The 13,429-nt window shown below is 43.0% G+C and overlaps 1 protein-coding gene across 1 annotated transcript in view; it reads left to right on the top strand.

The window, feature by feature from the left end:
* PTPN14 (protein tyrosine phosphatase non-receptor type 14) overlaps positions 1-13,192 on the top strand; it is a 206,802-nt gene extending 193,610 nt beyond the window's left edge. The window contains exon 19 of the mRNA XM_010372954.2: positions 3,877-13,192. Coding sequence (XP_010371256.1) covers positions 3,877-4,005 — 129 coding nt within the window. The 3' untranslated portion in view covers positions 4,006-13,192. The remainder of the gene's footprint in view (positions 1-3,876) is intronic.
* The last annotated feature ends 237 nt before the right edge of the window (positions 13,193-13,429 follow it).

Consider the following 13,429-nt stretch of genomic DNA (forward strand, 5'->3'; position numbering starts at 1 on the left):
CAGAAAAGTTGAGCAGAAACAATGAAACGCAGACACTTACAATGAGGTTGGTAGCTGTGCGGTGGGGAGTGGCGACAGCTGTCCCAGGCTGCTCTGGGAAGCCTCTCTGTGGCCCAGTGCTTTTGGTCACTGAGTGTTAGCTGAGACATTTTAAGGTGCATAGAGTTTTTCAGGAAGCACTCGTTTTATGGTCTGCAGTACACTCTCTTAGTCCCCTGGATGTAGCTGTCTGTTCCAGCTACAGCTAATTACAAAAACTTAGGATCTCAGTAGCCAAAAGGGCAGATGTCTTGATCTTGCCGCTTTTCTGAATAAGTTATACCTGCTTCATAAAGTGAGGAGGAGAAAATGTCTTCTAGATAAGATTGAGCAAGTGTCAACTGCTTTGTGCTTCCTTGGCTTGGGGACAGTTAAGAGCAGAGCCTGTGGGAGTGAATCAATCTTTAAGCCAGCTGGGACCCTTTCATTGAAGACCAGGAGAACTTTCTTTGTCATGTTCCCAGACTTCTCCATATCAGACAATATACTGTCATTTAGGCTCAGTCCTACAGGTAATTGAGATGGGGATGATGGTGGAGGAGGAGGAGGAGGATGTGGTGGTGGAGGAAGTGGTGATGGTGACAACATTGAAAATAATATCTTAACAGCTAGCGTGTGTCTAGTGTTTGCCATGTATACGCACTAGTCTAAAGCCTTATAGTATTAACAAAAGTAGCCTTTGCAGTGACACTGCACCAAGTCCTGTTAGTACCTGTATTAGTCCACGCTCACACTGCTATAAAGAACTACCTGAGACTGGGTCATTTATGAAGGAAAGAGGGTTAGTTGACTCACAATTCTGCAGGCTGTACAGGAAGCATGGCTGGGAGGCCTCAGGAAACTTACAATCATAGTGGAAGGGTGAAGGGGAAGTAAGCACGTCTTCACATGATAGCAGAAGAGAGAGAGCAAAGGGGGAAGTTAAAACATACTTTTAAACAACCAGATCTCATGAGAATTCACTGTCACAAGAACAGCAAGAGGGAAATCTGCCCCCATGTTCTAATCACCTCCCACCAGGTCCCTCCCCCGACACTGGAGATTACCATTCAACATGAGATTTGGGTGGAGACACAGAGCCAAGACCATGTCAGTATCCTCACATAACAGAAGAGAAACTGAGTCATAGGTAAATGAAGTAATGTGCCCACTTCCCACAGCCAAGAAGTGGTAGAGCTGAGATTCAGCAGATGAAGCCCTACTTAGAGCCTGTGCTCTGAACACCAGTGTGATCCTGCCTCCCGACTAAAACCTTTGCTGGGTAGGGGAGAGGAGCAGCCTTATTCTTTCTATTCTTTTAACTTCAGTGTCCAACTACAGAGTAATCCTCATCAAACATGAAATTAAGTTCATTATTAGGTGGCTCTAGATCACATCTCATGATACTGGTCACTTTGCAATATAATTTAGGCAGAGACCTACCTGTTACCATCAGAAGCTTATAACCTAGGTTCTGTATTTTGATTCATAGTTCGAAGATTCACATGCCTTTTTTTTCTTTTCTTACTAGGCAGGGACTTGACTTTGTCCGTTTGCACCACTGTGATTACACCACTGCACTCTAGCCCAGGCAACATCACAAGTTTGTGATGTGCATTCCTTAGTTGGTGTTGAACAAGAGTGACTGATGGCATGTGTCATGTCATAACTATACACAGTTTGGAAATAGCTGAAATTATTTTTCAAGGTTCAAAGGTTACAAAGTCAAGCATACAGCTGAGTTTTTATTATTTTCTTTTAAACACTTGCTTAGCCCTTGAAAACTTCCTGGGTGCCATCATGCCCGGGGTTAAGAGCTCACAGAGCATAGTGAGTGTGCTGAGGCCACCATGGCCTCCACAGCTCAGGGGTGCTCCAGCCGTATGTGTCCTGGCTGGTCCAGGAGGATGGACATGGTGAAGATGAGGGGAGAGGACACTGTGATGGCCTCTGGTCTGCTCAAGTATCCATGACACTGTATTAATTTCCTTTCATTAATGATAATATATATCATTGTATATACTCTCAAATAATTCACACATAGGCAATCTCATTTAATACTCAAAATGTTCTCATTTAAGACTCAAGGCCAGGCACAGTGGCTCATACCCATAATGCTAAGACTTTTAGAGGCCAAAGCTGGAGGATTGCTTGAGCTCAGGAGTTTGAGACCAGCCTGGGCAACATAGTGAGACCTCGTTTCTACACAAAATTTTAAAAATTAGCCAGGTGTGGTGTGCCACATCTATAGTTCCAGCTACTCAGGAGGCTGAAGTGGGAGGATTGCTTGAGCCTAGGAGGTTGATGTTGCAATGAGTTACGATCGCACCACTACACTCTAGCCTGGGCGACAGATCAAGACCCTGTCTCAAAAAAGGTGTTCTCGGCCAGGCACTGTGGCTCATGCCTGTAATCCCAGCACTTTGGGAGGCTGAGGTGGGCGGATCACGAGGTCAGGAGTTTGAGACCCCAAACTGACCAGCATGCTGAAACCCCATCTCTACTAAAAATACAAAAAAAAAAAAAAAAATTAGCCCGGCGTGGTGGCGCGTTCCTGTAATCCCAGCTACTCAGAAGGCTGAGGCAGGAGAATCGCTTGAACCTGGGAGGCAGAGGTTGCAGTGAGCAGAGATCAAGCCACTGCATTCCAGCCTGGGCAACAGAGGGAGACTCTGTCTCAAAAAAAAAAAAAAAAAAGTTCTCAGTTAAAGGCTTTTACTCCAAGTAGGACTGGTGTTCAGAAATGGTGCTTTGACATTTTAAAGGTTCACACTTCAATTATCTCACTTGATCATGACTACAGTCCTGTGAGATTATAATTGCATTAACATTAACATTTATTAATGTTAATAAAGGAATAATGAGGCCAGGCGCGGTGGCTCACGCCTGTAATCCCAACACTTTGGGAGGCCAAAGCGGGCGGATCACCAGAGGTCAGGAGTTCAAGACCACCCTGGCCAACATGATGAAACCCTGTCTCTACTAAAATTACAAAAAATTAGCCAGGCGTGGTGGTGCGCACCTGTAATCCCAGCTACTCTGGGGGCTGAGGCAGGAGACTCTCTTGAACCTGGGAGGCAGAGGTTGCAGTGAGCCGAGACATACCACTACCCTCCAGCCTGGGCAACAAGAGTGAAACTCTGTCTCAAAACAAAACAAAAAAGGAATAATGAGTAATATTTATTAAGCACTCACTGTGCACTAAATGCTTGATGTGTGTTTCATCATTTGATCCCATGAGGCAGATGTTATTTCATACCCCATGTTATTGCTGAGGAAATGTCACTAACTAGGGCAAGGCCACACTGCTGTTAGAGGAAAGCATTATTATCCTGATTTTACAGATGAGGAAACTAAGACCCTGAGATGTCTTAAATCCTGTCATTGGGTTGTGGTGGAGTTGAGAGTACCCGTCAGGTCTCACTCCAGCCTTTATGTTTTATCCAGCAGACTAGTCTGTATTTAAAATAATACACCAGGACAGGTGTTGTGGCCCACGCCTGTAACCCCAGCACTTTGGGAGACTCAGGTAGGAAGATTGCTTGAGCCCAGGAGTTGAAGGCTGCAGTGAACTATGACTGTGCCACTGCATTCCAGCCTGGGTGGCACAGCAAGACCCTCTCAGAAAATTTGAAATTAAATAAAAATAAAATATCCCACCAGTGACACATGATGACCAGGTTCTCCAGTTGCTAGTATAAACTGTTTATATGTAAAACTCAGCCAGGGCAGAGTCCCTTGCTTTCTCTTATACCTGGGCATGGGCAGTGGGTGAGTGCTTCCTGAATGAGGGAATGAGGAATGCTCTAAGGGAAGCCTCCTGTCTCAGGACCTTGTGCTTTCTCTCTTTTCTTGCAGAAGGTGGAAGTGCCCATGATGCTGAGGCTCCTCAGGGAGCAGAGGATGTTCATGATCCAGACCATCGCTCAGTACAAGTTTGTCTACCAAGTCCTCATCCAGTTCCTCCAAAACTCCAGACTCATTTAATCCCCCCAATCCAGCTCCTGGAGGAGGGACCCAGCTCCATCGTGCAAGGAGAGTCACCTCCAGAAAACATCTGCTCCCCCCGCGGGGGTGCAGGTGGCTGGCAGCAAGCAGGCTCTCTGAAGAGAATAGCCAAGATTATTCCCACATGCCATGTATTATTTTATATGAGATAATTTATTTTTTTCCCCTTTGGAATAACTTTTGTGAATTATTATAATGCAGTTTTCCTGATAATATAGTACTTTTCATTCGAACCACATTTTGACTGATCTGCATATATATGTCAGTAGGTAAGGTTGCCTGCTGGATCATTTTGGGGACAGAGGCATGAGGGAGCACATCTCTTGTGAAGTTGCAGCCAGATTTGTAACCAGCCCTGAAATTCATCAGCTTAATTCATTCATCATTCATTACTTATATCCAAAGCAAAGATGGTAAGAAAAGTAATTCATCCTGAAATATAAAGAAAAGCGTCTAAAGGAACAAGCACGATTCTCTTATATTTTGGGACTCATGAGCCTTGATAGACAGTTTTCTCTCTTCTTCATTTCTGCTCCTCATCCTCAGTAATCTCCTCTCCCCAGCACCCCACCCCCAACTTCCCCCCAAGCTTGAGTTAAAGACAGAACAGCTAAAGACAGTGCTGCATTTACAGCGCAGTAATTGTCATCTTTGGGGACGAAAGAGAAGCTCCGTGTTGCACTTTTCTTGACCACCCCTTATTCTGGGCTCTGGAGCTTGTGTTTCCCTGCTGGAGACTGTACCCTGGGTATTTGTTACTACCTCTCCCGTTTGCTCAGTAGGACCCTGTCTGGTGGCATTGAGGCTCTGGACCAGGCCATCTGTGCAGTTAAGGCTCTACCCTGATTGAGAGAGAATAGCAGACCTAGAAAGAGAAAGCAGTTGGGCAGGGCCTTTGAGAATTGTGTTGTTCAGGCAGGGCCTTGATGATCATTGTGTTTTATTTACATAAGATGTGTGTGCTGGACAGAGACCCGAAAGTTGAGGTCACTAAGTCATTGGAAAGGTCATCAAGGAAACAGATGGGGAAGCTGATTTATGGGAGCTATATGGCATTTAGCTCCGTAACAGGGGTCCTGGCCAGGAAACATCAAATTTGACCCCCACTGTGCTGGTATCATCTTCAGGCTTTGGCCTGCAAGATCAGAATTAATCCTACTCAGGACCCCATAGTCCAAACTTGGGGCCACTTGATGAATGATGGTAGAATTGTCATTGGCAAAGCCTTGTGCTTCTTTCCTTTTCTTCATAAAATCCACTCTCTGGTCAGTTATCTTCACTTGGAAGCCCAGTTCTTAGTTTCTTCCTGTGGCTTCATTGGTCAGTGTCCTTCTGAATTTCCAAGGTTGGTACACAATAAATCATGTTTTGTACATTTTTCCTCTTACTGCATTTTGGGGGATTTATCATTCTGTGTCTACTTTTTCTTGAGTACAACTTTGATATGCACCTTTTTCTTGAGTACAACTTTGATATGTTGTTACGCGGTGATAGGAAGTCAGAGGGCGTGCTCTTCCTGGTTGATTTGATGCCACGTCTTCCTTGTCTTTGCAGCTCAGGGAAAAGGCAGCAGTGGAGGAAGGCATATGGAACGCCCACAGTGGTCAGTTCAAAGAACAAACCTGCAATTTAAACAATGTAGTCAACTAGGCACGGTGGTTCACACCTGTAATCCCAGCACTTTGAAAGGCCAAGGCGGGCAGATTGCTTGAGCTAAGGAGTTCAAGACCAGCCTGAGCAACATGATGAAACCCCGTCACTACAAAAAGTACAAAAATTAGCCAGGCGTGGTGGTTTGCCCTTGTAGTCCCAGCTGCTCAGGAGGCTGAGGCGGGGGGATCACCTCATTCTAAGAATTTGAGACTGCAGTGAGCCATGATCTTGCCACTGCAGTCCAGCCTGGGCTACAGAGAGACCCTGCCTCCAAAAAAAAGGAAAAAAGGTTGTCAAGAAAAACTGCATGTAGTAGAAAGGAAAATTTAATTGCAGGTTTTTTTTTTTTTTCTTAGAGTTCACTGCTGTCGGAGTTCCATATGCCTTTCTTCATTGCTGCTTTTGTCCCCCCGAGCTAAAAAGATGAAGGAGTGGCATCAAATCAACCAGAAAAAGTAGACCTTTGTGACATCCCATCACCACATGCCAACAGGCTGCATATTCCCCATTAAGTTCTTTGGAATATGAATCCTCTTTTTCAACCTGGCCAGGTGTTGTGGTGGCTGTACTCTGTAGTTAGACTCAGAATATCTGGGGATGGAGGGCTTCTCCTCTGTCTTCTGCTTCAAGGTCTGAAGACTCAGTGAAGGAGTGTAACCTGCTGATCTTTGTAGATTCTGGAGTTTCATCGTATATCCTGGGAAGAAAACCATTAGTATTACATGTATTTTCAGTGGAACAGAGCTTATAACCCTTATAAGAAGCTCATCAATAAGCAAAAAGGTATTTGTGCCCTTTCCTTGGAGATTTTTCCATCCTTGGGATATTCTACTGTTAGGGATGTTTTAGCAAGTGGTCTCAGTTACTGGTTTACTGCATGATGAACAACATCAGTATTTATCTTTTATCTCGAAGCCCCAAGGTGGGCACTGTTAGAATGTCTCATGTGGACAGCATATAGATCTGGTGTGTCTTTGAGGACATCAGAGCTCATGGGCTTCCTTGAAATTCATCCACTGTCCCTGCCCTGTGCTACGGGAATATTCATTAGTGTACAAAATGCAGGGAGGAAGTAGGTTTAATATTCAACTTTCTAGCCAAAGTTTATATTGAAACCCAAAAGAAAACATTTAAGAGTTGTTCCACATATTTCACTTTTAAAAACAAATGCCTTTGGTTCTTTAGCACATTTTGCATTCCTTTTCACATCTCCAGTAAATGCCAGCATATCTCCTGTTAAATTAGCAGCAGCCATTTAAAGTCCTTTCAGTGGCATCTGCATAATAATTGCCCAGAGATGCTTTATATCTGGGAAGCAAGCCAAGGAATAAACCTTGAAGCAAAGTATTAAATTAGTTATCTAGTTAGAGCTTTTGGAATGATTTCCTGATGATGTATCAAGTCTAAAGCTAGAGCTGTCAGTGTCTATTGCTGCAGTTTGGAATTGAAGGGAGAAAATTAAAAATGGAGGAAAAAAAGTTATCATCTCACAACAAAGCCATCAAACATTTTCCAGCCACTGTGTTCGAGGTTTTCCAATGGAACTGTTTGGTTTCTTTCATCCGTACTCATTTGGATACATTGACCCGAGGTATTCATCCTTGTTTACTGTGGTCCCTGAATCATGGGGGCTGAATCTGATGTCTTCATCCTTGAGATGAGATGAGCCTGCTGGCTCAGCTGAGGAATGTCCTGCTGAGGTTTCTATGGTTTCCTTGGGTTCTACGGATATACTGGATATACCACCTTTTAGCAAGAGTCTCTGGTAGCATTTACAGATAGCATAGACATTAGTATGCACTTCTTTCCCCAGATAGGAAGTAAAGGAAGATTTAGTTGCATGAAAAAAGGATGTTAAACATTGATTACACAGGAGTAAAGATGAATGAGCTGCTCTATTCAGTCGGAGCTAACCAATAAGATCAGGGAAGGTAAAAACACCTATATGGAATATTTTGAATCATAAGCTTTTGAGGAGCTTAAATTGAGAGAATTTTACTTTTAATTTTGTAGATTGAAGAGAGGAACCACTTTTTAAAATTATAACGAAACTGCCATTGTTTTCCCAAGGGTCACTTGGCTATCTCTGGCCCCCTCTTTCATCAGCCTGAAGAGAGGGTCTTTGTAGACTGCTGTGGGCCTTGTAGGACTTGACCACAGCTTACACCTACTTAACCTTTATCCTGCCTTCTTTCAGCTTGTGCTTTTCAGTTATAAACTCCAGTGGGTACAGCAGGCTGGCCTTTTCATCTGGCTGATTATTTTTCCAGCTTAATATAGATTGACCCATATGAAATTTCCAATAATGGACCATATTTTCTGCGAACAGACAGTGTTTGCATGGATCACCTATATCTTCCCCCGATACAGTGTAGATCCCAACACTAGATGTCATTTCTCCAGAGCAGTGCTAATGAACACAAAAGGTGTACCCTGGGTGGGCCGGCTCTTTTCGTGAACCTGCTGCCCTTCTCATAGTGATCCTTGCATCACTTGGTGAATGGGCCATCTCCTGGGACATGGAAGTCGCAGAGGTAGATAGTGCACTTTCTCTTAAGCCGGATTGGCCATCAGGCACATCACCTTGGAGTTTTTAGCTGCTGTCCTTTCCCTATGAGCAGTCTGTATTAACTGACCTCAGCCTACTTGTTACATGACGTATGGGTCCCAAAAGTGTCCTTTGTCAAAAAGCAGAATGTGCTTTCTAGTCTCTCTTTCCCCATCTAATGGTACATTTGCTGGTGAGGATGAGTACAGTTGACCACTTCTACCTGTGGGTTCCACATCCCTATATTCAACCAAGTACAGATTGAAAAATATTTGGGGAAGAGGGGAAACCCACAAAGTTCCAAAAAGCAAAAGTTGAATTTGCCACATGCTGAATACTACATTGAATTCACGCAAATGAAGTGACGTGTAGGCATCGAGTTAGGTACTGTAAGTTATCAAGAGATGATGTAAAGTATACAAGAGCTGTGCATAGGTTATATGCAAATACTATACCATTTTATATAAAAGACTTGAGCATCCATAATATTCTGGTATTTGCAGAGGGTCCTTGATTGCCCCCTTTGGTAAAGGATAACTGTTTCATTACTGATTTTCATTTGGGGAAGATCTGTCAATCCCTTGAGGTGGGGGGTTGGGGGGTGGAGGGTACAGGGCATTCTAGGATGTGTGCCAGGGAGCACGTATTCAAGGGATGGGATTGGGTCAGACGTGTGTTCTTCCTCAGTATCAGAAATAACTCTATGGAGCTCCTAGAATAAGACATTTCTGGAAGCACCACATAATTACTGTTGGGCTCTTAGGGTAGCCGTTTTTGGGAATTTAGCGTTTCCATGTTTTACCAACAATTATTCTGCTGCTGTGTTTTATTGTTTTGCCAATGGGTTTTGAGACACTCATCATGCTCTTATTGAGTGATTTCTTTTCATGAGCAGAGCAACAGCTCATCCAGCATGGTTTCCAAATGGAGAAATTCAGGTCTTTCATAGAAACCGCACAAATTTTTCAATGGCCTACAGCTTTATGGTTGGCAAACTAGTTGGCCCTATAGGGTGGCAATAAAGCTGTAAGATGTTAAACTGCATTTGATACTTCTCTTGAATGCTGAGCAAGGAAGCAAAATAGTTCTTGTCTTTACTTAAGCTTCCAAGACATTATGGGGCAAAGGAACTTACAGATGGCATCTGTTGAAAGTAACAGCAACATGTCAGGGAGAAACATGGGGGAAATCTCATCAAATTCTGCTATCTCAAATGTGTCGTCCAGAAGTCAGTGTTATTCAGGGGGCCCTGTGAAACTTGACCACCAGCTTGCCCCGTCAACACTCAGCCTTTATCCTACCTGCTCTCAGCTTTTGTGTTTCTGTTAGAAACTCAGATAGGTAAGTATTTTTATTCAGTAGACTACCTTTCTTAATCTCTCCAGCTTAATATAGCTGCATCTTCTTTCTCAAGGCCAAACTGAGATATTCCCTATTAAAATGTCCATGAGCCTAGCATTGAGTATCTGGCATCCATCAATGTCATAGACTGGAAAATGATTGTTTGGTGCAGTAAAGAGGAGGATGTGTATCAGTTCCTACTGTTTGGAGCTTTGTTTAGCCTTCCCATTTTAAAAATAAATTCAAGGACATTGAGTTACAAGGCAGAAGGGCTGGAGCTACTGGGCAGCCTGAGTGTGACCAGCATTTGTGTAGAAAGTCATTGCTCCTTCTGCCATACTTTGGGCCATCAGGATCATTATTTCCCAAAAATGCCATAAACTTGCCCAAGAATTTCTATAAATGAGGAGAGGGAGAGGAAGGGTTTTTGGATCAGTCCTGAAGTTGCTATCTAAAAGTTCTCTGTTTCACAAATAATTTTCTGAACTCTGTAATGCCTCTGCTCCTCCCTACCTCCCTTTCTGTTAATGTCAGCGTGATGGGAACCACCAAATGGCATGCTAGGGAAACCCTGCGGCCATGTTGGAGTCTATTTCACCCTAGCTCATAGTTTTAAACTGTCTTCACTGTTGAGGTAGAGCTTGATGAATGTCGTGGATTGTGATGCGTGATTTATCATATTTGCCTGGATTTGCTGCTCAAAAGCACCATCTTCCCTCACCTGCCACTGGCAGCCTTTCCTTGCCTTGCTTGTTAGCAGAGCATTCTGCTTACCCATGTGGCTCCTGTATTTCTTGATTCTTCTCCCCTGTGATCTCAGAGGTGCTGCAGAGCACACTCCCCTTTAGAGCAGGTCATGTTTATATTCAGGCCACAAAACTGGGATGCACATGCAGTGACTTTGGTGTTCCTTGTCTTGTTCAGGGGAACGGGTGGGATTGTTGTGTGTTGTCACCCTCTTCATTCCATGAGCACCTTGTTCACCTAGGGTCTGCTGCCTTTTCTTTTTTTTTTCTTTTTGGGATAGAGTCTCGCTCCTGTTGCGCAGGCTGGAGTACAGCCTCCTAAGTAGCTGGGATTACAGGTGTGTGCCACCACACCCGGCTAATTTTTGTATTTTTAGTCGAGACAAGGTTTTGCCATGTTGGCCAGGCTGGTCTCAAACTCCAGACCTCGAGAAGACCCCCCTCGGCCTCCCAAAGTGCTGGGATTACAAGCGTGAGCCACTGCACCCAGTCTCTGCTACCTTTTCATATTTCCCCATCTGCTTTATGGATCAACTCTCAACAGTACACTTTTTCTTTTCTTTACCTACCCTATGAGTGCAACCCAGATGAAAGAGTTAAACCTTGTCGGAGAATCATTGCCTTAAACCTCTCTAAAGTATGTAATTAGGGAATCTTACTGTAATTTTTTAAAAATTGCTTGTATAGTTTCAAAGAATAAGATCTGGCAAATGACCAGATGTGGTGGCTCATACCTGTAATCAAACCAGCATTTTGGGAGGCTGAGGCAGGCAGATCACTTGAGGCCAGGAGTTCAAGACCAGCCTGGCCAACATGGTGAAACCCTGTCTTTACTAAAAATAAAAAAATAAAATAGCCAGGTATGGTGGCAGATGCCTGTAGTCTCAACTACTCAGGAGGCTGAGCCAGGAGAATCGCTTGAACCCGGGGGTGGAGATTGCAGTGAGCTGAGATCGCGCCACTGCACTCCAGCCTGGGCAACAGAGGGAGACTTTGTCTCAAAAAAAAAAAAAAAAAAAAAAAAAAAAAAAAAAAAAAAAAAAAAATCTGGCAGATGAAAATAACCAGAATGAAAATAGCTAGAAAACTCAGCAAGCAGGAAGCTTCCTTTCTCACCCTTTTGCTCCCTTGCTGATAGAATCAGTCACTTACTGTTAGAAGAAATGAAAGAAGCTCTGTTTAAAACAATGATGACAGCAGTACTTAATATTTATTTCAAGGTGAACTTATATAGATTGAGAGAGGCTACATTTGGCAGAGTGATGTGTAGGAAGACCCATTTGTTTCTAGCTTCTCCCTGCAAGGAGAATGTTTTCTTCACTATAGCCTCTTCACACAGACTGGCCATTCTAGTGAAACAGGTGGTAAACCTGCCCAGAAACATTTTATCTGTTTTCACTTATCTAGGAAGGGGTAAGATTAGCTGGTCATCTAAAATCTGTATGTAAGCTATCTTCATTTTCTTCCCCAACCTTCTCCTCCTGGGAAACACAAATGCCATCTCATCTGACAAAAGGTTTTAGAGGATAAAGCTGAAAAGATTGGATTGGGATCTTTTTGTGGCTTGGGGCGGAACCTTTTGCTAAAATCTCAAGAATGCTGCTTTGAGTTTAGCTAGGGTGACTCTCAGAGCTGGAGTGCCTGGCGTTCTCAGCATTTCTCAGGGGCCTCCCACCTCTCACAACTGCAGTGTTAGCTAATATATACCTTGAGCATAGAACTGAATGCTGTAATTCAGAGCCATTTTTTTTTCAACTTGAACATTGTACAATTTTACTGCAATTTCCTTTGAACTTTCTTGCCACTGTTTGGAATCTTAAAAATTCATTAGCCTTCTCCTTTCTGACATAAAGTTACACTTCATCAGAGATGAGTTCCTGTGTATGTCCTTTGTTCCTTCAATAGCTAATTAATGTGCTTGAGGATACTTCAGTGGAAAAAAGATCTAAATATGCAGATTACTAATAAACATGTAACCGTATGTAACTTGTGTTACATCAGATAACAAGCTAATCTAGTTTATTTCACTGGACTAGGCTTGTGCTCCCTACTTCAGTATTTTGATGCTTTCCTTGCTCTTTGTTTCACAAAATATTGTGAATTTTGGTATCAAACAATGTCATTCAAAACAAATGACATTTATTAGGTTTCATTTTGAAACAATGTACAGGCAAGTCCCCAACTTAGAAACCGGTTTGTTCTTACGGTTCTTGGGCCAGCCCATAGGAGCCCACTGACCTCCACTACAGCCCAAATGGAGGGCTGTGTCAGATCTAGTTGGCTTTTGTGGGCTGACCCAGACATTTAATCACCATCTTTTCTGTTGTTGCCGTAAGAAATGCATTCCAGGTTGGGACTTGGGACCCTGAGAGCACATTCTCCCCCTATGGTGGCCGCTTGCCACCTTGCAAGATGGAAGCCCAGTCTCCTTACTACCAAAGTGTAGTTGTAAGCAGAGAGAGGGGTGAGATGTTTATAGGACATTCCCTAAGCTGGGGAGTGATTTTTATCAATATTCATGTCAGCTGTACTTTGGTATAGACTTCCTATCAACTTAATAATATGAAAAGCCTAAAATAAAACTATGCATGCTATTCTATGTGCTATTTTATATCAGTAAATAAGCTTATGCTTGCCAGTTGTATACACAGTTATGAGGTGTATAGAACTGACTTTGACAGTATTTTTTGCACTGTTTCCTATCTGTTTTTATAAAGTCTTATTTAGATACTGAACCTTGTTGATGTTCTCACTGCCCTTGTGCTTGCTATAAAATGTTTCATATGTGCCTTTACAAATGTGAGATCTTTGTTCTAACCTTTTTTTGTAAAAGATATCTATTGATTTCCATATGCAATAAACCTTTTTTCAGAGAAAACAGTTACACCTTCTCTTTTCTGTACTGTATATGTTTGCATTAGTTCAAAGTGCCTGGGAAAACCTGCATGCTTTGTTTTCTAAAGCCCATTTATTGCTACCCACTTTTTAGTCCTGTATAACCTTATCATACTGAAGATTTAGTTTGAAATTCCCAAGGTTGTCGCTGTTAGAAGAAACCTGAAAGGGGTGATCACTAGGCAAGTGGAGTGAAGAATACATAGAAATAGGTCTTTCT

This window comes from Rhinopithecus roxellana, chromosome 8 (assembly GCF_007565055.1).
Source record: "Rhinopithecus roxellana isolate Shanxi Qingling chromosome 8, ASM756505v1, whole genome shotgun sequence".
NCBI lineage: Eukaryota > Metazoa > Chordata > Mammalia > Primates > Cercopithecidae > Rhinopithecus > Rhinopithecus roxellana.